Consider the following 24,684-nt stretch of genomic DNA (forward strand, 5'->3'; position numbering starts at 1 on the left):
CAGTCCTCTAAAAGAGTACACGTTTTCAATATCAATCCAAAAGTGTCCATTCCCCAAATCTAAATCCAAGCATTTAATCGTTCTTTAATCTTTACCAAACTCTTTCTTTCTATGTCTGCACCTTTCGAATTTCGAAGAGGCAACAATCCCAACCCCCACACACACTAAACCAAACCTAACATACTATGAGCCTTCCAATTAATTTTACTTCCACGTTCCATTCTCGTGCTAAAGTATTCTTCACACACTCATAAATTACGTGGCCCAATCACACCAGTACGCATAACAAACCATATGCGACAAAGAATAATCTTGTGGTGCTCTTGGATATGCCCTTCCCTGTCTTCTGCGATACGCCCCAGGACTCAGTCCCTTTAAAAACACATGAAAAGCAAAAGGGGCAGTCCAATCTCTTCGCTTTTTTACTAGTTAAAAAAAAACTCACATTCTTTTTCTCTGCTACCATTCGAATATTCGCTTTTTAGTTCCTCGGTATTATACCTTTTATTATTATTTCTCCAAACCTATAATATTCGCACCTTCTAGTTCTTTCACAACCCTTTATAAACCAAACCTCCATCATCTCTTTCAAAATACAGATTCTCTCTCTAAATAAAGTTTTTGAAGAAAAAAAATGCAAGCTTATGGTAGAATGAAGAGAGTAACTGACCCGCTTGACGACAAAGTGAAGGCTCGGATCATTGGGCGTGACCAGCAGGAACTCGGTTACCTGAGCAGCGGAAGCGAACACAGTGCCCACGCCGATGATGATGCTTCCTGTAGCTTCTCTAATCTCATCTTTGGTTTGCCTGATGATGTGGCGGCCGAAAATGTGCCGTCCGAGAATGATTCAGACTCCGACGACGGAGATTTGTCAATGTACGAGTCGACGGACGTGATTGAAAATTTGCCAAAGCCAGTGTTTTATAGCGATCTGGATTTGTTCTGTATTTTGCTGGCGACTAAGGTTACTAAGGCACTGGAAATGTTTTCCTTTTTGAAGTCGAATAAGCAGATCCTGAGGCGAAATGTAATGACCTATCTTAGGGATTTTGGTTATAATGCCGCTATATGCAAGACGAAATGGGAGAGTTCTGGTGGACTTAAGGCCGGAAACTACGAGTTCCTTGATGTTATCCGATCGGATTCAGGTAACCGGATCACTCGTTACTTTATCGACCTAGATTTTGCGGCGGAGTTCGAGATAGCAAGGCCTACGAATTACTACGAGCGTCTGTCGCAATCGTTGCCGAAGGTTTTCGTAGGTAAAAGCGAAGAGTTAAAGCAGATGTTGAAGGTAATGAGCGACGCCGGTAGGCGATCGCTGAAAAGCAAAGACCTCAGTATTCCTCCATGGAGAAAACACCGGTTCATGCAGAACAAGTGGTTAGGTGCTTACAAACGGACAACCAACGTCCTCCCGTCGGCAAACTCATCGGCGTTGTCGTCGTCGAAGCAGACTAACGTCGTTAAGTGCCGGTCCGTTGGGTTTAGCGTTGTCGATATTAACAGCCGTTTACTCTTTCCTGCAGCAACCCGTAATAGATGATAGCGACATGTGGAAATTACTAATCAATAGTTTTAAGATAAAAGGATTTTTATTAGCAATTTGATGAAAATTGTCCTTTTGTGACCTTGAAAAGGATAACTATGGTAGAGCGATATTATTAAGATTAAGAGCCCGTTTGGATTAATTTATTTTAAATATTTTTAAGCCTAAATAATGTTTAAGTTATTTTGTAGTATTTGGATAAAGTAAAAAAATACTTTTAAGCACTTATTTTTAAGTTAAAATGATAAAAATAAACCAAAAATTAAAAATTAAAATTTGTAATTTATGACTTTTGGCTTAAAAGTCACTTACAACAAACTCATCCAAGCGGCTCTAGATATGCGGAAAATGCACATTGTGTCGACATCTTCTAACTAAAGCTTCACGTGCTAATAGCCCAATTTTGGAGAACCTTTTGATCAAGGCGTAGGAATTTTTATATGTCAATCCAATGTTCCGAATATTATTGTTGATACCATATATATACAATATAGTATATAGTATGTGCAGTTCCAATTTAAAAGGATGCTCTAGTTTTATGTGGTTACTTCTCAAAAATACATGGTGAATTGTTCCTATTAATATTGCTAATAATTTTATTAATTTAGAAATTTAATTATATTTATATTTTAAAATGTAGATTATATGAATATGTTGAATTAATATTTTAAATTTCGTTTCAGTTTTTCTTACTTTTTCTTTCTATCTCTCTTTCTTTTGCGTAAAAAAGTTAAATATCACTTGAGGATAAACGAATATAGTACATTATTCTACTGTACGCTTTAAATATAGGAATTTTTACCTCCTATAACAAAGGTTGATAACTTATTATTTTAAACAAATACCCTTTTAAAAATTTATATTTCATAGCTACCTTTTGATTTTTGTAGCCAAATATTTATTTATGGTCACCTCCTACCCTTAAGCCATAAATACGCTTGTATTATTTTTCTCTCTTATTCTTTCAGATTTTTCTCCACCCTTTCTCTCCAGCTTATCAAAGACTAGGGTTTTGAGATTTTAGAGAATCTTACCAGTCCCTGCCCGAGCATTTAGTTCCTCATGGACTGGGTTCTTGATCGAAGAAGTCCACATGTCACTCTTCACTGTATTTGAAGACCTATTAGCCAAAACTAATCTCTCCCCACAAGATATCAATGTTTTAATCGTTAATTGCAGCTGGATTTTGCCCCGCTCCCTCGCTTTCTTCCATAATTGTTAACAAGTTTTCCATGAGCGAACAGTGACGTTTCCATAATTCATCTTCATTGTCTCGCAAAATTTTCAAATTCTATTGTGCTTCCTAGATCTCTTTGCACTGGGTTCTTGATCGAAACGGGAACAATGACGTTTCGAGTCAGAATCGAGGCCCTCTCGACGAGACAACATTAGGGTTGTTCTTGAACAAAGACGATGGAGTTTGGGGCTGAGCAACTTGAAGATTCTCTCTATTCTATGTATTTCAATGTATTCATTGTCTTTTTTTCATTGTATTTCAATGTATCTCGCTGTATTGCATGTACTTTATTGTATTCACTGTCTCGCTATATTCCATGAATGTATTCATATGTTTTTTTAATTAATATAATATATGTATTCAGATGTATATATGTATTCAAATGTATCTGCAGTATGTATTCATATGTTTTTGCACTATAGATGACCTGCTATACTTCATGTATTCAATGTATTTTTATGTATTTAACTGTATTCAATGTAATTATATAATTTCTCTGAAGATTGCTATATTTTTGGGGTGTTTTTCGGTTGAGAATCTTTTTTATAATTGGAAATAAAAATTTTGTGTATTATAATTGAGTTTGTTGAGTTATATTAGGAGTCTATTATGTTAATTGATTCACTTTCCGTTTAAAAATAGCTGAATATACCATGAATTGCGCTATTTACGTTACTGTATTCACAAATATATATCGTGAATACAGTCGAATACAATAATTTGTCTAGCTGTAATTCCATGTTTCAAGCCGAGAAATGCTACTGTATTCATGAATACAGTAACTCAAATATATAAAATACACTCTAAAAAATATAAAAATATAGTTATAAGAAGCAATATAGTAAATGATAGGTATAACTAGCTAATAACCACTAAACAAGAGTGGTTTGTGAAAATTTCTCTTAAATATAGCCCCCACAGAGCAGATATTGATGGGTTGGCGTGGCACCATCGATATCCTCATTCGATGTGATGGCTGTTCGATGAGTTGAGGAATTGGCCAACGAAGATTGGAAAAGTGATTTACTAATTTGGGCTTTCAGTTTTGGACATTTGCGATTATCTATTACCAGATGACAGCGAGATACGGAAATTAATAATAAAAAAGTTTAAAATAAAATAGTGTCAGCATTTTCTTCTACTTCCAGATAGTTTTAACAGATTAAAATTATTTCTGAATAACTATAATTTATCATTTACTCTAGCTACTTCCGTTTACGTGGTCTTAATATTTTTTTAACTTGTTCCGAAAGAATAATTTCTTCTTAAATTTAAAAATAATTTAATTTAAAGTTTTTATTTTGTCCTATGATAAGATTTTATAGCTAAACAAATATTAATATATATATATATACTTTAAATTTCAAAAGTCTTAATTTTTTCTTAAACTCTAAGCTCGACAAAACATAAAAATAATGAAGGAAATACTTTTATCTAGTTTTACATTTGATTTTCCAATTAGGAAGTTTAAGGTTTATGAAGTGAGATATTTAAGGTGAATTAAATGCATAATATAAACAAATTCTTATAATTACGGCAATCTAATATATTTCTTTATGGGATGTATAGAATATTTTAAATTAGAATGTCTTACATTATTTTACGCCTACGATAGGATAAAGTGATGATGTAGGTACGCGGCAAATACACCTTGTGTGTACGTTGTCTATTTGTCGATAGCTAAAAGCTTCACGTGCTCACAAGTCACAGAATTGTTGTTGACACCTCATAAATATATAGTGACAAGTCCAGTTTTGTGGATGTGAATTGAAATAATTCATCACATGTCTGTTTTTATATGCGTCCAAATATTGTTTTTGTAAAGCAAAATTTACGATATCTAAAACAAATTGCAATTAAGAAAAGTATTTGAAACTAGTAAAAACATATATTTATTTTACAGGTAATAGCAATGTCAGCACCACTTTAAACGGAAGAAGTATTTCCAATTCTGTATGGGATTAGTAATGCACTAGTTTTAAAGTTATTTAAACAATAAAATGTGAAATTTTTATAGCTAATGGAAGTTAAATACGTAAAGAGAGGTTCCCCAAGTGGTAACACCTTCTATTTTCATTCTAACGGTTGTGGATTCGAGTCACAAAGGGGCAAAGTGTGCAAATGTCACGATCCAAACCGATGGGCCATGACAAGTGACCTAGTCCTACTGGTCGAACACCCCTAAGCATACGTCTAAGACATAAACATGAAATAAGGGTAGGTCATGCATATATAACATCTGTCAATAAACTACTGAATCACGTGAATAACATATGTGAGAAAATATACCAAAAAAAATATATACATGTACATGCGAAATACGGTAGGATGAACCGACAAGGCTGCTAGGGACAACTATATATCAAAAATAGAAGCCGACAAGGCCACATACTATCCAACTATACATGACTTTCTACAAACCTCGAATAGAGTGTACAACTGTATAAAGGACGGGACTGTGCCCTTTCATACCCATATATGTATAAAAAAAAATATTGTACCAAAACCCAATAGCAACTCCAGATTAAATAGAGCACACCAACTCTCGTTTAGCAAGGATCCTAAATGGGGGGCCGTCAGTCTCTCTACCTGTACCTACGGGCATGAAACGCAGGCCCCCAGGAAATATGGGCGTCAGTACAAATAATGTACCGAGTATGTAAGACATAAAATCAGTATATACATATGAAAGAAACATGGAGTAAAAGACTCAACCTGCAAGTCTGAATAGCTCTGTGAATCATAAAACATTTGTAATGTCATGCATATATGTATAAATATCATATCATGTGTATGTATATGCGTACATAGCATCATCGAGTCTCTGAGGCCATCCCATCATATCATCTCGACCTTAGTGGGAGAAATCATCAACGTATACCAACTGATCAGGTGGTAATATCGTAACCTTTTCCCATATCCCATATACATATAATATACGCGTATATAACGACAACTGGTCATGAGTCAATGGACATGTATATATAAATGCAATGCATAAGAAATAAGTCAATAAGATCTCTCAGGATGTCATAAGATCAATATGCCTTCGATTAATATCACGAAATAAACTTTAATAACTTACGTATTTTCTGAGACCCATGAACATAAGATATAATAATAGGACATATATGGAATCAAAAACCTAGGCAACCCTAGTATCGAATTGATTATTAATTGGTAAAATACAATATTTTCAGTAATCGATAGTGTTTGATATTTTGATGCATCATAAACATTTAGCTTGAAGCATATAATAATGCATGGCTTTAATATAGCCCCACAAAAAAGATATTGATGAGGTTGACGTGGAAGTATATGTTGAGCATCTTTCTTTCAATGTGACCACTTTTCCTAAGTTTGAAAATTAAAACTGGCCACGCAAGAGATTAGACAAGTGGCTGGATAGTTTTTACCTTGCGTTTAAAGTATGAATTTATTGAGATTGGGATAAGACGATGAACTGATAGGTAAAAGAAAAGAATAGCGGATAACATTTTTTTTTCAAGAGATCCGATAAGACAAGATTATTAATTGTCTATTGTACCTTAATGTGACATGTTAGTCTTTGATTGGTAATGGTCCATCTTGTGGCTATTCTAGAAGGTGAAGGTGCCCCAACTCCAAGTATAGGTGGCCTTTGAGAATAAGGCCATTCAACGTCAAGGGCAGGCTCTTTCACTATCTCTGTGGGGGTTCTATTTAAGTGTCACCTTTTAACTTGTGTCTTTTTTTTAAACTAGTTTCTCGCACGTGTATGTCAAGTCATGAAAATACTCTTAGAAAATAATATAATTATTATTAAAAAGAACTTTGAATAAATAATTATACATAAAAGAATAAAGTATAACAATTTATGAATACTCAATGTGGATCGTTGTATAAACTATTTATACTTTCTTATAAACACAGGATTATGATCCTCACAGAAGATAATATTTTATCCAAAATAATGTCTAAATAAAGCATCATCTCATTTTTATGATCTCAAAATGACATAACACATTCAAGTATAATTATGATTCTTTCAAATGGTATATTATTTCAATACAATTGAAAGTGAACTTCAAAATGATTTCATGCATGTAACATATGTATATTGTATACCAAATTACCAACTATCTTGCATTTTGAGCAAGGAATGATTAAACTATAACCTTAAAAACATATGTTATTCCTAATCGTAACAACATACATATGCTGCAACTTTTAAAATTGCTGGCAGGAAAAAAGTTATAGATTCATATCTTATCACATGAGGAATAATCATATATATATATATATATATATCAAATGATGGCTCTTGTACTATTGTAACCGCTTTTTAATTAATGTAGAGATCACCTTTAGTCTTATCAGAGAGTAGTTTTCGCAATACACCATATATAGTTATAGAAAGCCATCTTTTGTATGACTCCAAATACTGGTCGTGAAAAGAGCTAGCACTTCCAAGTATTTTCTTGTATTATTTTAATTTTATTTATTATGGTTCCTCCATTGTAATCTAATAAAATTGTTCTTTTCCTTAATTATTTTGCATGTTGTCTCTTTAGCCCCTGAATTTCCAATCCTCCATTAATTTGCTTTCTGGTCTCTATAGTTTTAAGAGAAGAAATTAAAAGATAAAAGAATGAAAAAAGATAAGGAAAAGCATGTTAGAAACATTACTGAAACGTGTGCCCATAATTTTGGAGGAGTTTCAAGTATTGTGGATGTATTATTTTCTGTTCCAAATTTTGTGCTTCTTAACGTAAAAGAAAAGCAAAAGCAACGTCTAATATGAACGCGCAAAGTGTGCAAATTTTTCGTATTTCACTATGGATAAAATTAGAGTAAGCACTTGCCTATCCCTAACATCATCTCAAGTCAGCAAGTGATATGGGAACATAACCTCTTTCAAACTAAATATTGCTTCCAGTTCTCCCCTTCGGAAAATGGCACGAGTGCCATCCTTGGCAAAAGTTGCAGCATGTTACATATTTGCCAATGGCCATATGTATTTGGTTCCAAATTATGCCAACCATCGCAACTTATCAATTTGGTTTTCTCAAGGTTTGTTTTATAAGTAAGGTATTTATGTTGGGTTGGGGCTACTTCGATTTTTTTTTTTTAATTAGGGTGATTAATTAGGTTTTGAAGTACGATATTTAGGTTGCAACAATGTTCTGAAAAAAGCTATTTCATTTAAGTTCCGCCAGAACTACATTGCTTAACAAGGCCACCACTTAATTGTGATTGTTAATGGGTTTTGAAGCGTTGCTTGGTGTTTGTACCTTAGGTTTTTATTTTATTTTGTAAATATTTTTGTGCATTGTTAATAGGTACACATTATTTTGCTTCGGTTGTCATTTTGACTAACATGAGATGATTAGGTCCACAAAGCAAACACAATATAACTTTAATAACATACGATATGTTTTGTACTTTCTATTCAGAGTAATATTCACGTTTGAAATAGATAATATTATTAATAATTTTAAACAATTTAATAACTTGCGTTTGCAGTAATCACTATTATGTTAATTGGTATATTTAAATTACTCAAATTACTTAAAAAATAGAATATTACCTATTGTGTGTACGAATAATTCAAATAACATATTAGAAGAGAAAAGGATTTATATTGGATGCAAAATAACAAATAGTATTCTAATTAGTCATAATTTTTTTTCTTTCATATTTTCTTAATTTATTTAGTTGTTGTGAACTCAAGAAAATCTATGGTCAATCAGTTGCAACAATATAAATGACAAAAATAAAACAAATAACCTCTACAATGACACTCTTATTGACAGAAAACATCAATATATAATTTATTTTCATAAGATAAAAAGGGCAAGAAGTATGCAATGCAAAAAGTTGGCATACCTTTTTGTCTTTTTTTCCCATTTACTTATAATACTTTTTGTACGGTTTTCAATCTACTTTACCTGCCAGAAGAAAAAGATTAATTAAGGAATAAGTAAAATAGGTTATTATGCCAAACCAAAAATAGTTGGATTAGTTGCAAAAGAAGAGAATGCAAGTGCCTATCTGTATGGGTCAAAATTAAGTCTAGTTTAGCGAATGCAGACGGACGAGTTGAGGCCGAGGTTGAAACTAAGCACGGCCCAATGGCGAGGAGTCGCTCAGAGAGAGACCAGTGCCGAGGTCGGGTAGAGAACAAACCGCTGCAACTGTTAGAATATTCCTAGGATTATGAATAAGAATATTGCATTGAATATTCCCCCATATTGTACTTTTTAAGGGGTTTTCTAAGGATATTCCTTATAAATAAAAAGAGATAAGAAACAAAAAAGGGGATTCAAAACTTTTATGAAAGAACATCTTGTAAAGAGTTGACTATCAAGAATATACAAAAAGCTTGTCTTGTCACATTCCACTTTTATTCACAAGATCCAAGAACACGTTGTTTACTTCCATAATCTGCTCTCACACGCTATAGTCAGAAGAAGGAATCATCCATCCCATTCAACATTTGGGTGACAAATTCCTTCTTATTACATTTAATGCCATTTGTCACATTTATTGCATGTTTTCATCCTCATATTTATTAATATAGTCATTGTATTAACTTGGCATTCGTTGACTTGAGCACGGTCCCGTACCCTCCAAGTTGTTGAACTTTAGATCTGAGATTTATTACTTTTAATTTGAATTCACCCTTTGTCTATTTATTAAATTGATTTAATAAAAAGAGCTTAAAACTTTTTGGTCAAATACTATCCATTTGACACTCTTATGCTATTGTTTGAAGTTATTCAGCCCCCTTTGCAGTACCATGTTATCTTAACGAAAAGGTATGTGAACAAACAACATGTTGTATGATCGCTATTGCATTTGTGAATGTCTATGAAGATACTTGGAAATCCCAAGAAAGAATCATAAATTATATAAGTCTTTGAAAATTATAATGATAATTCAAAATATATATGGACGATCGACAATGACCATGTGATTTCAGAAGGTAAATGTGTATCAAGAATCAGTAACAAAGGAACCAAACTGAGAAACATATCTCGAGAAACTTACTTTCAACTTTCTAATTTTAAATAAAATAAAAAATAAAAAAAATTACTTATTACTTGATATCCCACTATTTGGAACTTCTCTAAAGGAGCATGTCATTTCATATCAATGAGCAACAAAACTTATTTGAAGAAGGCATCCCTTCGTATGAAGCCGTTGGTTTGGGGTAGCGTTTCCTTTATTTACGTCTAAGTAGGATAGATAAATTTTTTGAGGAGGGTATTAAAGTAATTTAACTTTTCAGTTTAGGACTTCCTACTTTTATAATAATATAGATATATTGAACTTGTACTCACCTAGTGCTAAATTGCTACTCCCTCCGTTTCATATTATGAGGTAGTTTGACTCGGCACGGAGTTCAAGAAAAAAGAAGAAGGCTTTTGAAACTTGTGGTCTTAAAAGCTTACGGAGTAAAAAGTTTGTGGGGCCATGACATTTGTGTGACCATAAAAGTTTCTCATTAAGGGTAAATGGGTAAAATGAAAGAGTTTAAAGTTGAATTATTTCCAAATTTAGAAATGTGTCATTTGTTTTGGAACATACTAAAAAGAAAAGTACCTCATTTAATATGAAACGGAGGGAGTATTTTTTTAGACGATAATATCCCTCCCCGACCATTTAAAGCAGCAACATCTGCTGCTCCTCCATCAAAATTCTCCAGTTTTTGAGCTTCAACAAAACTAGCGTGATCTGTTCCTTCATCTTCATCAGAATTCTCCTAATTTTTCAACGCAGTAGCTTCATAAAAAGTTAACGTGATCTGCTCCTTCTTCATCAAAATTCTCAGCATTTGTAAGCACTATTTTGTATTGTTTCTATAAAAAACTTCATATTGTTAATTTATGCATTTGTTCATCAATGAAACTCGAGCGTCATGATAAAAATTAGGTAGAATCAGATTTAGTATTATCTGAAGTTTAATAATTGAAAACCAATGTGAAGTCAAGCTTCATGTTGCAAATTACTTCGAATTTGCTTTAGTAATTCCTGAGGTTTATTAATTGACAATGCAGGCCAATCGCAAAAAAATAAATCTTAATTCCGTATGATTTTGATAGTTCCAACGAATATTTAGTTGTTCTAAGTTAGAGGCTCCAAAATAATTTGTGTATATGGTCAAAATCGGGATTGCCCCTTTTTATGATTAATCGAGACTGGGCGTGACAGGCCAGGGTTCAACCCTGTGTCATAACTGACCGAGACACGAAGTTAGATGGCCAAGCTCGTGAGTCAGGGACCGATCGAGATCGAGACCAGCCAAGATCGAGACCGAGCGGGATAGAGATTGAGCAAGATCGAGGAAAGCCTGCCGAGCCAAATAACGGAAAGCCAAGATATCCGCAATCGAGCGAGGATCACGACGGACATCTCGGTATGTATCAAGAAGAGGCCGATTAATCAGCTAATAATGAGTTTCTTACCATATTTAGGATTGTATTAACAGTAGGACTCCCCTACTATATAAAAGGGGTCTGATCATTTGTAAAGGACATCATATTCACGTTACATAAAGTAGTATACTATCTTCTTCTTAAGCTCTCAGTTCTCTGTTATTCTATTCATACTTCGCAGTAAAATACTTGTTTGATTTGAAGGCGACCTACTCGATGATCAAAGCTATACATCTCTTTTGGTTTGCATTATTTCTATTTGTAGTTAATTTCAATAACAATATTGTGTTTTTCTCAGTTTGTGCCAAGTAAAATCACGTGTCCTTAAAACTACAGTATAAATTCAATTGTTATACGTTTTTAGGGTAAACAGTTTGGCGCCCACCATGGGACTAAGGATAATAGTGATTGTCTTGTACAAATTTTAGTAACACACACTATTTTACACTTGTTCTTTGAAGTATGTTTGATTACAAGATTAAAACATGTCAAACTCTCAATCAGCACCTCAACACATTGACAATGATCTTAGCCACCACGGCGAAAATGAGAACATTGCACCAGGAAACGTTGTACCTCTTGCTGGCCTCGATGAAATTCCGGCTGTGGATCCGATCGATGTCAGTTCGCATGTAGCCATCAATGGAAATTTGGCCATCGATCCTGAAAGCAGCGTTCGCGGGGGCACCCGATTAGCTACTCAGATTGCACATGGTGGTGAAGATGGCCGGATCAGCCTGCGGGTGATCTTCAAAATATTGCAGGCCCAACAAGCAGCAATAGCCCAGCTTCAAAATCAAAACCACACACCGAGCAGGGTCAAACACGAGCCATCCCAGGAAGTTGTACATGGGGTCGAATCGGCTTCTAGGCAATCTAATGAGAAAGAATCAGAGATTAATCCTGCTATCATAAAAATGCTCGAAGAACTGACAAAGTGAATCGAGACAAGGGAAAAAAAGATCGAGGAAAACGATAAGAAGGTGGAAACCTATAACACCAGAGTCGACAAAATCCCGGGGGCACCACCAATATTGAAAGGACTAGATTCCAAAAAAATTGTACAAAAACTTTTCTCCCCAAGTGTGGCTCTGAAGGCAATCCCTAAGAAGTTCCGTATGCCCGAGATTCCTAAGTATAACGGGACAACTTATCCAAACGAACATCACCTCCTACACATGTGTTATCAAAGGAAATGACTTCAAAGATGACGAGAACTAATCCGTCTTGCTGAAAAAATTCAGGGAGACTTTATGGAAGGGTGCTATGATATGGTATTATAATTTACCGCCTAACTCTATTGGCTTGTTTGCTATGCTTGCAGATTCTTTTGTAAAGCCAAACGCCGGGGCCATTAAGGTCGCAACAAGAAAGTCGGACCTCTTCAAGGTAAGGCAGAAGGACAACGAGATGCTCAGGAAATTCGTATCTCGATTCCAAATGGAATGAATGAATTTTCCACCGGTCACCGATGATCGAGCTGTTCAAGCTTTCACTCAAGGATCAACATTCGGAGTTCCATAACTTCATACCAGTTGAAGCAGATTTTGATTGAATATCTAGCTATCACTTGGGCCGATGTACACAATTGGTATCAGTCGAAGCTCAGGGTTGATGATGATCAATTAGGGCTCCTTCTGGGTTTGTTTATCCTAACAAGCCCGTAGATAGAATCAAGACGGATATCGACCGAGAACCAAGATCGAATAGAGATCGATATCAACCGTATAATGGAGACCATAGAGGCACCGAGTCTGGGCGAAACTATGCACGGAATAAGAGGAGAAACGATCGAGGTCAAAGTTCACGGGGACTCATGAGCAAGGGTGGTTTCGACAGGGATGCCGAGCCCAAGGAAGCACCACAACTATCGGAATATAACTTCAACATTGATATGTCCGCCATTGTATCTGCCATCGGACGTATCAAAGATACTAGATGGCCTCGACCTCGGTAGACCGATCCAGCCTAGAGAATTCCCAACCAAGTGTGCAAGTATCATGGTACCCATGGCCATAAAACAGAAGATTGCAGACAGCTAAGGGAGGAAGTAGCCCGATTGTTCAACGAGGGGAACCTTCAGGAATTCTTATGCGATTAGGCCAAGAATCACTTCAAAAACAGAGATTCAAACAGATAGAACGAGCAAGAAGATCCGCATCACGTGATTCACATGATCGTTGGAGGGGTTGATATTCCTCAAGAACCAGTATTTAAACGCACCAAGGTGTCGATCATAAGGGAGAAACAAACTCGGGATTACGTACCAGAAGGAACCTTATCTTTCAACGATGAGGATGGAGAAGGGATCATACAACCCCACAATGACGCACTGGTAATATCTGTACTTATGAATAAAACTCAAGTAAAACGTGTTTTAATTGAGCTCGGCCAACATTATTCGATCGAGGGTCATAGAACAGCTTGGCCTACAAGATCAAGTTGTGCCTGCAGCCCAAGTACTAAACGGTTTCAATATGTCATGTGAAACCACCAAAGTCGAGATAAATTTGCCAGTAAACGTGGCTGGGACCATCCAAGAAACGAAGTTCCATGTGATCGAAGGCGATATGAGGTATAATGCGCTACTCGGGAGACCGTGGATCCACAACATGAGAGCAGTGCCTTCGACCCTTCACCAGGTTGTAAAGTTCTCGACACTGGAGGGAGTCAAAACAGTCTATCGGGAGGCAACCCTCCGCCAAGGAAATGTTTGTCGTCGACGAAGTGATACCGATATCGGCGATCTCATCAACGAAAGGGTCAAATTCGAAGAGAAAATAGGAGGTCAAATAGTAACCACAAACACCGACCTCGACCCATCAGAGAAGCAAGGGACTGACGAGGATGATGACTACGGGGTTTCTCGATCCTTCAAAGTCCCCGATGATTCCAATGCCCCCAAGTCAACAGTCGAAGAGCTGGAAAAATCATACCGGCCGAACATCAGCCCGATCGAAAGGTATACGTGGGCACGAGGTTAGCCCTAGAGCTCAGGAGAAAACTTATTCAATTCCATAAAACTAACATAGATTGCTTTGCTTGGTCCCATCTCGATATGACAGGGATCCCACCAGAAATTACCACCCATAAACCGAGCCTGGACCCAAAATTTCATCCGGTGAAGCAAAAAAGAAGGCCCCAGTCCGAGGTCAAACACGCTTTCATCAAAGACGAGGTAACCAAACTTCTCAAAATAGGGTCCATCCAGGAAGTAAAATATCCCGAATGGTTAGCGAATGTAGTAGTAGTAGTCCCTAAGAAGGGAAACAAACTTAGAATGTGTGTAGATTACAAAGATCTAAATAAAGAATTCCCCAAGGATTCTTTTCCTTTGCCTAATATCGATCGCATAATCGATTCCACGGCCGGCCACGAGATCCTCAATTTTCTCGACGCCCATTTCGGGTACAACGAAATACGGATGAACTTGGAAGACCAGGAAAAGACCTCGTTCAACACTAAATATGGTACCTACTGCTATAATGAAATGCCATTCGGATAAAAAAATGCTGGTAAAACCTATCAATGCCTAGTAAACCGAATGTTCGAAGAACAAATAGGGAAATCTATGGAAGTTTATATTGATGACATGCTAGTTATGTCCCTGCGAACAGAGGACCATTTGAAGCATTTGCAGGAAACTTAATATACTGAAGAAATACAACATGAAACTCAACCGAGAAAAATGTGCGTTCGCGGTCGGCTCTGGCAAATTTCTCGGCTTCATGGTATCCTATCGAGGAATCGAGATCAACCCCGACAAAATCAAAGCTATCGGGGACATCACGGTAGTAGACAACGCAAAGGGGGTGCAGAGGTTAACAGGGCACATGGCTGCCTTGGGGCGATTCATCTCAAGGTCCTCCGATAAGAGCCATCGGTTCTTTTTGCTGCTGCTGAAGAAGAAAAACTTCACATGGACTCCGGAATGCCAACAGGACTTGTAGGAGCTTAAACGATACTTGTCTAGCCTGCCGCTGCTTCACACGCCGAGGGAAAACGAACAACTTTACTTATATCTGGCAGTATCGGAGATAACGATAAGTGGAGTCCTAATCCGAGAAGAACAAGGTACACAATTCTCTATCTATTATATTAGTCAGACCCTAGGTGAGGCCGAAACTAGGTATCCTCATCTAGAAAAGTTAGCACTCGCTTTGATAAGCGCCTCTAGGAAACTAAAACCATACTTTCAATGTCATCCTATATGTGTTGTAACAACTTATACTCTTCGAATTATTTTTCATAGACCCGAGCTTTTGGGATGATTGGCCAAATGGGGTGTAAAAATCGGGGGGTACGATATTGAGTATCGACCCTCGAACAACCATCAAGTCTCAAATCTTGGCAGACTTTGTGGCTAACTTCACGCCGGCCCTAGAACCCGAGGTTGAAAGAGATTATTAGTCAACTCAGGTACATCTTCGTGGATCTGGACCCTCTTTACGAACGATGCTTCGAACGTAAAGGGGCCCGGACTCGTCATCGTGCTAAAACCACCCATAGGTAACATGGTTAGACATCTATTAGAACTGTAAAACTAACTAAAAACGAGGCTGAATATGAGGCCATGATTGCAGGTCTCGAACTAGCCAAAGGCTTGGGAGCAGAGGTGATCGATGCCAAATGCGACTCCCTCCTCGTTGTGAATCAGATTAACGGAACCTTTGAATTTCGAGTGAAACGAATGCAAAGACGCTTGGATAAGCTACAAGTAACTCTACACCAATTCAAGGAATGGACTTTGCAACATGTTCTCGAGATCAAAATGGCAAAGCCGATGCCCTTGGAAACCTAGGATCATTGGTCGAAGACAACGAATTCAATTCGAGGGCTGTTGTACAACTCATGAGGTCGGTGGTCGATGAAGGCCACGCCGAGATAAACTCCACAAGCTTGACCTAGGATTGGAGAATCAAATACATAGAGTATTTGAAGAACGGAAAACTTCCCTCATATCCAAAAGAATCGAGGGCCCTGCGCACAAAGTCAGCCCAATTTTGCCTGTCCGAAGATGGAACCTTACTCAGAAGGATGTTCGACGGTCCGCTAGCAATATGTCTGGGACCAAAAGACACCAAGTATGTTTTGAGGGAAGTCCACTCAGGCACATGCGGGAACCACTCAGGCACTGTATCACTGGCTCGAAAGGTAATCACATCCGGGTATTACTGGGTTGATACAGAAAAAGATGCCAAGGATTTTGTGCAAAAATGTCATAAATGTCAAAGACATGCTCCGATGATTCGTCAACCCGGGGAGCTACTGCATTCAATTCTATCCCCATGGTCGTTCATGAAGTGGGTGATGGACATCGTCGGCCCTCTCCTATCTGCACCAGGTAAGGCTCAATTTGTTTTATTTATAATTGACTATTTCTCTAAGTGGGTTGAAGCACAGGCCTACCATAAGGTCAGGGAGAAAGAAGTCATCAACTTTATTTGGGACCACGTCGTATGTCGATTTGGAATACCATCCAAAATTGCATGTGACAACAGAAAACAATCTATCGGTAGCAAGGTGACCAAATTTCTCGAAGAACTTAAGATCAAAAGGATCTTATAATCACCTTATCACCCTAGTGGAAATGGGCAAGCCGAATCGACCAGCAAAATCATAATACAAAACCTCAAGAAAAGGTTGACCGACGCCAAAGGAAAATGGAGAGAAATCCTACCCGAAGTCCTTTGGGCGTAAACTCCGAAGTCCAGTACCGGGGCAACCCGTTTCTCTTTGGTTTATGGCACCGAAGCTTTAATACCGGTCGAAGTCGGGGAGCCGAGCATCAGATTCCGATAAGCGATGAAGGATTTGAATGACGAGGCCACGAATACGAGCCTGGAGCTACTAAATGAACGACGTGAAGCAGCCTTTGTTTGATTGGCCGCCAACAAATAACAGATCGAAAGGTTTTACAATCGAAGGGCCAACCTTTGATATTTTAATGTTGGGGACTTGGTACTGAGAAAGGTCACGTTAAATACCCAAAATCCAAATAAAGGGAAATTGGGTCCGAACTTGGAAGGGCTATACTAGATTCTCGAGATCACAGGAAAAGGATCCTATAAGCTCGGAATTATTGACGGAGAACAGCTACCAAACAATTGGAACGTGACTCATCTCAAACGATATTACTCCTGAGGTACGACCCCATTTCAATTCTTTCTATTTTTTTACTAACACTTGCAGGTTATCCACAAGGAACGACACGAAGCCTTTAGGTCTGAAAGCACGCGTTTCACTCTTTGTCCCAATTGGGTTTTTTGACAAGGTTTTTAACAAGGCAGCAGTGGATCGTGCTAACTTAGAATTGAAGACTGATCACGAATTGGTATCAAAGACCGTGTTTATAGTATCTGAAATTTCTCTACAATCAACCTCAAATACTGGGAGGGATTACCCTTGGGTATTGAATTGTTCTAGCACGGAAATTGTTTCGAAATGGAAGGGTCTCAATAGGTAGGATTTATTGTAAGGGCCAAACGGTCAAAACGAACCGTGCCCACATAGATTGCTCGAGCCCTGCCATAAAACATGTATGCATGTGTGACTAATTTTTACAAGAATATAGAGAAGTGCTTTCCTTGCAACTATCTAGTGTCTTGGAAAATTTTTCACTTTACGACCCCATACTTTCGATCAATTATGGAAACGAGCCCAAGGGCTGATTGTAACCAGAGTTCGGATAATCACTCCCACACTCGGGGACTGCCGTAAAAAAAATAAACTCGAACAGATCGAACTATTGAACGTCGAGGGCATGAGACCTCTTAGGCAACCCTCAAATTTTAAAGGCCACAGTGTTTACCTCGAAAAATGTGAGTAATAATTAAAGATATTTAGTGGTTTTAAAGATACATGATTTATTCTAATACTAGTGATTATACGAGTAATATTGAGCTTAAGTGAGAAGAAATACTGAACCAAATCAATGTTGTTGGAACAGAAGAGGGCCTCGAGCTCGGCTATTCAGGGACCTCGAGGTCAGCTAAGACCAATAAAGTATGAACAATAAAATAAAGGCAATAAAGCTGAAGAATAATTATTGAGCACGTTAAACAAGAGAAGAATAGAATATTCTATTGCTGTGAATAATCTGATATGTCTTTACAAAATGATTGGGGTTCCCTTTATATAGGAGGAGGAAACCCCAATATAGTACATTCCCCATTATGGTAAAGAATTCTACTGGTACAGGTGTATAACGACCTAGTACGGACCTGTACCATTTCGTACAGATTAATGCCCTGGTCCACGTGTCCCTGAGAAATTCCCGCTCTTTCTTGATTGACTTCGAGATTGTGTTGCCCTCCATGTAAGTCGTGCCATGCCTTCGGTTAGCTTCCTCGGGGTAGGTGACCCTCAGCCGGGTCCGATCTTCATTCCAAGTTGCCTGGACTCGGACTGACACTCCAATTTAAGACCTCGAAATTGGGCTCCTTCATTTTGACCGTATACAGATAGTCCCAGCGTTTCTTAGAATGAAATGATATGAAACGATTTGGATTCCCGAAGTCCTTTATGATGACACCATTCTTATGATGTAAGCGTTGAAATGACCGAAGCGTCCCGTCAGTTCTTTTCCCCAAAAATAATAAATGCACGTCAGAGCCGGTCGGCCATGACTACTAATGAACCATCGCCGCCTTCCACTATATATACTTGATTTCTGTCCTCATTAAGGATTTTTCCACCTTGCAACATCTATTCTCTTCCATACTTTTCCGCAGTTCCTCCGTTGCATCAGCTCAAAACCCCGTTGGTTCACTCATTTTCTTCCTTCTTTTCCTGAGGCACTGATGGCGAAAACTTCCACTTTGTTCCTCACAAAGAAGAGAACTCTACTTCTACTTCCCGTCAGGCTGGTAGTAAACCGCCGGCTCTTCATGAGATCGTAGCGGGCAAATTTTCCTTAAAAAAGGACTTTATAGTCGAAAACCCTTCCAACGTTGCCGGCCGTCGAGATCATGCATAGAGGTACATAAGGTCAATTGAGGAAAGTCATCTCGATGCTTTGAGGAAGGAGTTCAAGTGGGGAGAGGAGGTCGTTCTGCAAATACCTTCTCGAGGGGAAGATATCACAACTTACGTAGAGGGATTCCTAAGTGTATATACGTATCCTTTTACGTTGGGTCCCCTCGATCTGGTCGTGCTCGATTCTGCCGAAGATATCAAGTAACTCTGGGCCAGATCCATTCTTCTTTTTGGCGGATCGTAATAATGATAAGCTCCTTCAGTGAAATGGTCGGGCTCGAGTTCACCCTTAGCCACCTCATCTGATTATATCGACCTCAACATTTCCGAGGTTTAATCAAACTCCAAAGCCGATCAACCAAGTCTTTCTTCGCTAGTAACGACGAAGGCAAGGATCAAGGTTGGATGAGCTGGTTCATCCGGGTGAGGACTGCCGATATTTTCCCCGAGAAATTCCTGCCGTTCCCCGAGAAATGGAATTTCGAACGTGAGTGGAATTCTTTTAACTCTTTTCCATAAATTTTTCTAAACTTTGCATAAGTACTCCTTTCACCACTTTGCAGTGGTTCCGTGGATGCCTAATGCGATCCTCGACCACAAGGACTGGGTTCGCAAACTAGCTGCAACTTCACCATATGACAAACGCAAATGGCGGGACTTGTCGAAGGGCAAGTGGGAAGCGAAACATCACGGTACATGCCATAATGTTTCTTTCCTCATTAAGAATATCTTTCTCCATGTGACCTGATTCCTTTATCGCAGGAATTGGTGAGTTCTTCGAGATGAGGCTGCCCCTTGCGGGGAGGAAGCAGGATCTTCGGCTCCCAAGCCCAAGGATGATTACAAGAGGAAGAGGTCCTCGATGAGAGAAAGATACCCAAAGCCAAACAGAGCCTGCTCGGAGGCGTAGGAGAAGCGTCGTTATCAGTGTGGACATTGACTCGGCCTACCAATTCATGGATGATGATGGTGACGAGATGGAAGGTTCGACGCTGGTGACTCGAAACGGGAAACTCTCTGAGGCTATCAAGCTTGCTGTAATCGAGGCCCCTATCCTCGAGGGAGGAATTTTAAAAGAAAAGGAGAATGAAGGCCCTGTATCATCTGATGCGGCAACGACTTCTCATACCTCCAGAAATACCCCAAAAGGAGCGAGCTTCGAAGCTCCTTTGTCTGAACAGAACGCCTCGGGTAATCTCCCTGAGGCCAAGACAGCAGGTCAACCTTTGTCGTTTCCGCCATTCTCCGAGGATACCATCAGGGATGCTCAGAACGTGAAGACGTCCGAGCTTGGCAGAATCCCGAGTGAAAACGACCCCTTCCAGGGTTACTTTGCCGGGGTCGATGAGGCCGACCCAGCGGATGCGAGCTCAATCTTCGAGGAGGCTCAAATCTTTGTTTAATTGTAAGTTTAGCGGCCCTGATACTTCTCCGCTGTATACTTTTCCTGTCTAATTAATCATTCCTTTCTTTTGTGTAAGCCTTTGACAAATTGAAGACCGAATTGCGCCATTGTGAAGCCGAATTGCGTAGCGCTTCGAGTGAGGAGAAAACACTTAGGCTTTTCCTTGACAAGAAGGAGGAAGAACTGAAACGTCTCCGATCGGAGCTGACCAAAGCCCGTGAATACGAAACTGAGCTAGAAAAGTAGGTAACCTCTTTTCTGAAAAAATACGAGCTACCTCTCCCATCTTCAGAGGCTAATACTTCAATGTCTCAGCTGCAGCAGAAGGTAGATATCATCGGGCAGCTCTGGGGGCGAGGTCAATCAAATCCGAGCCGAGTGCAATGAATGGAAAGCGAAGATAGGCACCCTCGCTGTGGCTAAAATTGATGCGTTGGCGAAGACGTCAGCCCTCGAGGTCCAACTTCGAAACGCTTAAGGAGCAACTCGGTTCAAGTTGGCAGAATAGCTGAGCTCGAGGCTGGTCTTGCGAAGGCCAAGGCCGAAGTGGTGGAAGTCAGGGCCAAAGCCAGCGTAATACAGGCCAAGGCCTATAGGACGCTGGCCATCTATTTGAAAGATGCTACCAATGCTCATATGGAGCTGAGGGAGGCTTCCGATCGAGAAAAAAGAAGCAATGACTATGTTCGACACCGATCTGGAAGGGAGACACTCGAAGAGATTCATGCTAAGTGCTTTGAACTTTCCGAGGAGATAAAGCAAGCTAAGGCCGATGCCAAATTTGTCCTTTCCTCCGATGATGCCGAAGATGATGAAGAAGAGGGGGCTTCCAAAGAAGTTACCCCCGGGGAAGAGGCTGGTCCCAGGGAAACGACAGGTCCGGGGGGGGGGGGGGGGAACGCCCCTCTGGAGTAGGTAGATTTTTTTCTATCTTTTTGTATATTTCGCTTTGTAGGACCTTCGTGTAATATTTTTTATATATATAAAAAGGAGTTTCCTTGGTCGTTTGCCTTCAATTTTTCTTCAGTGTTTGTTAAATTTTTGGTGCTCTGACCTATGAGTGTTGAACCAAATACGTGGTAGAGTAGACCCTCAAATCTTTGTACTTTGATCAACGATTGATAATAGGTCACTACTTAATGTTCGATCTTCGAGCTAAGTTTTAGCTCGGGACTTTGAGTCCGAGCTGGGCAAGGTCTCCGAGCATGGTGTGCTTCGTCATTAAAGCTCCTTAAACATTGGCCCTTAAGGTCTTTTAGGCTAGCCCTTAGACTCTTTAGGTTGGCCCTTAGGCTCTTTTAGATTGGCCCTAAGGCTCTTTTAGGTTGGCCCTTAGACTCTTTAAATTGGGCTGTTTCGGCCTCTAAAAATGGCTATATAGTTTTCCCTCATTTCGGCTAAAAGTCTTATTGAAATTTTAGTTATTCCTTAGCATGTGTTTTTGTACCCGTTGGGTTTTTTGAAGGCTCGACGTATCGGAACCTTATTAGTCATTTTGTTTGTGTGGACATAATTGAATTCCTCTTAAGGGTTTTTCGAAGACTGGTGTTATCGAAGCCTTTGGATTGTTCGAGGGCTGATTTATCGAAGCCCTTAGATTTTTCGGGGGCCGAATTTATCGAGGCCCCTTATATTTTGCTTTTGCCGGGGGTAGCCTGATTTAACTGTTTTTCAATGTTTGAAGGCCTTTAATTTATAGCGAAAATTCGACGTCTGCGAGCCGCATTATTTGGCCGTAGCCTTTATATGACCGTAGTTTTTTTATTTTGCCGTAGCCTTTATATGACCGTAGTCTTTAGTATGGCCGTAGCCATTGGGTATGTCACTTGGACTTGTTTCCCGATAACTTTCCGAACTTGTTCGAGAAGTTAAACCCCGATAATATTGGCCTTGGCCTTTGTTTCGTAGGGGTGACTCTTTGAGGTCTTATTAATTCGAATTTTTGATGGCAGTCCTAGAGTATTCGGGGTGCTTTGGCCCTTGAGCCGCTTCCCGTAGGATTATAAGTGTAGAGCTCGTATGAGATACAAAGTGTTTTTAATATAACCAGAATGCTTCTTAAAATAGTTAATACATGCGTACATGTTTTGCCATCAGGGCTCGATTATTCTATATGGACACGGTTCATTTGATCGTTTGGCCCATTAGAAAGTTCTCCTATTGAGGCCCTCTTAGGTGTGAAATATCTTTCTCAAAGCTATAACCTCCGAGGGTGATGCCTCCCAGTATTCGAGGTTGATCGAAAAGAAACTTTGAATACTTGTTGAGTGACCCTTAGGTATCATATAGGTGTTGCCTCATTAAAAACCTTGCTAATAAAACCCATTTGGGATAAAACCCGATCTAAGGGAAAAAGAGTGCAACACATGCTTTCAAACCCAAGGTCTTCGAGCTCAGCAGTAATATCACTTGAACATTGATATATTCCAATTACTTGGTAGTTGTGCGCCTTCCATTGTGCTAAGTTTGTAAGATCCTTTCCCTATGACTCCGAGGACACGGTACGGTCCTTCCCAATTGGGACCTAGCTTCCCTTCGTTTGGGTCTCGAGTGTTAAGAGTGAATTTCCTTAGGACTAAGTCCCCGACTCTGAAATATCGAAGGTTCGTCCTTCTGTTGTAGTACCTTACGATCCTTTGTTTTTGTGCGGCTATTCGAATTAATGCAGCCTCACGTTTTTCATCTAGTAGCTCGAGAGAGGTGTTCATCGCTTCGTGATTTGAGTCTTCGGTGGCATGCTGAAACCTGGCGCTAGGCTCCCCGACATTGACTGGGATTTAAGCTTCGTACCCATTCACCAAAGAAAATGGGGCTCCCCCGTGCTTGACTTTGATGTTGTCTGATATGCCCATAGTACCTCGGGCAACACTTCTCTCCATTTCCCATTTGCGTCATCTAACCTTTTCTTCAAGTTTCGAGTGATGGTTTTGTTTGTGGACTCGACCTGACCATTTGCACTTGGGTGGTAAGGTGCTGATAGGATCCTTTTAATTTTATGGTCCTCGAGGAGTTTTTTCACTTTGTTGCCGATGAACTGTTTCCCATTGTCACATGTTATTTCGGCGGGTATCCCGAACTGACAAATGATGTGGTACCATATAAAATCGATGACCTCTTTTTCTCTTACCTTCTCGAAGGCCTGCGCCTCAACCCATTTTGAGAAGCGGTCAGTCATAAACAAAATAAATTTAGCTTTACTTGGCGCCGTTTGTAGGGAGCCGACGATGTCCATCCCCTATTTCATGAATGGCCACGGGGATAGAACCGAGTGGAGTTGTTCGCCGGGTTGATGGATTATTGGTGCAAATCTTTGGCATTTATCACACTTCCGAATGAACTCCTTGGTATCCTTTTCCATGCTATCCCAATAATATCCTGCTCTGATCACCTTGCGAACTAGAGAGTCTGCAGCAGAATGGTTCCCACAGGAGCCCTCGTGGATTTCCCGTAGTACATAGCCTGTGTCCTCGGGTCCCAAGCATACTGCCAATGGTCCATCGAAGGTCCATCTGTACAACATTCCATTTTCATTGAGGGAGAATCGAGCTACTTTGGCTCGGTGTGTTCTTGACTCCTTTGGGTCCGCGGGGAGCTTCCCATGCTTTAAGTAATCGATGTACTTATTTCTCCGATCCCATGTTAAGCTTGTTGAGTTAATCTCTGCATGGCCTTCTTCGATCACAGACTTCGATAGCTGGATAACAGCCCCCGAGACGATATCATCTTCTTCGACTGATGATCCCAAGTTTGCTAGTGCGTCGGCCTCGCTATTCTGTTCTCGAGGTACATGGTCCAGTGTCCATTCCTTGAAGTGGTGCAATATCATTTGAAGTTTGTCCAAGTACCTTTGCATTCGATCGTCTCGAACCGTGAAGCTTCCGTTTACATGATTTACCACCAAAAGGGAATCACACTTTGCCTCGATGACCTCTGCTCCAAGGCCCTTAGCTAGTTCAAGACCTGCAATCATGGCTTCATACTCAGCCTCATTGTTAGTCAATTTAGAAGTTTTGATAGATTGTCTAATAACACCGCCCCTAGGCGGTTTCAAAATGATGCCAAGCCCGGACCCTTTCACATTCGAGGCACCGTC

The 24,684-nt window shown here is 39.4% G+C and overlaps 1 protein-coding gene and 1 long non-coding RNA gene across 2 annotated transcripts; both read left to right on the plus strand.

The window, feature by feature from the left end:
• LOC109231289 lies at positions 228-1,694 on the plus strand. The gene has a single exon (XM_019396908.1). It carries the CDS (start codon positions 635-637, stop codon positions 1,547-1,549), a length of 915 nt encoding a protein of 304 aa, XP_019252453.1. The 5' UTR covers positions 228-634; the 3' UTR covers positions 1,550-1,694.
• On the plus strand, positions 10,494-11,353 carry LOC109231858. The gene is made up of 2 exons (XR_002068856.1): positions 10,494-10,610; positions 10,986-11,353. It is a non-coding gene; the product is annotated as an uncharacterized LOC109231858 (long non-coding RNA).

This window comes from Nicotiana attenuata, chromosome 8 (assembly GCF_001879085.1).
Source record: "Nicotiana attenuata strain UT chromosome 8, NIATTr2, whole genome shotgun sequence".
NCBI classification, from domain to species: domain Eukaryota; kingdom Viridiplantae; phylum Streptophyta; class Magnoliopsida; order Solanales; family Solanaceae; genus Nicotiana; species Nicotiana attenuata.

Excerpts from the sequence above, each read along its gene's own strand:
- LOC109231289 (XM_019396908.1), top strand. The coding sequence starts at position 635 with ATGCAAGCTTATGGTAGAATGAAGAGAGTAACTGACCCGCTTGACGAC.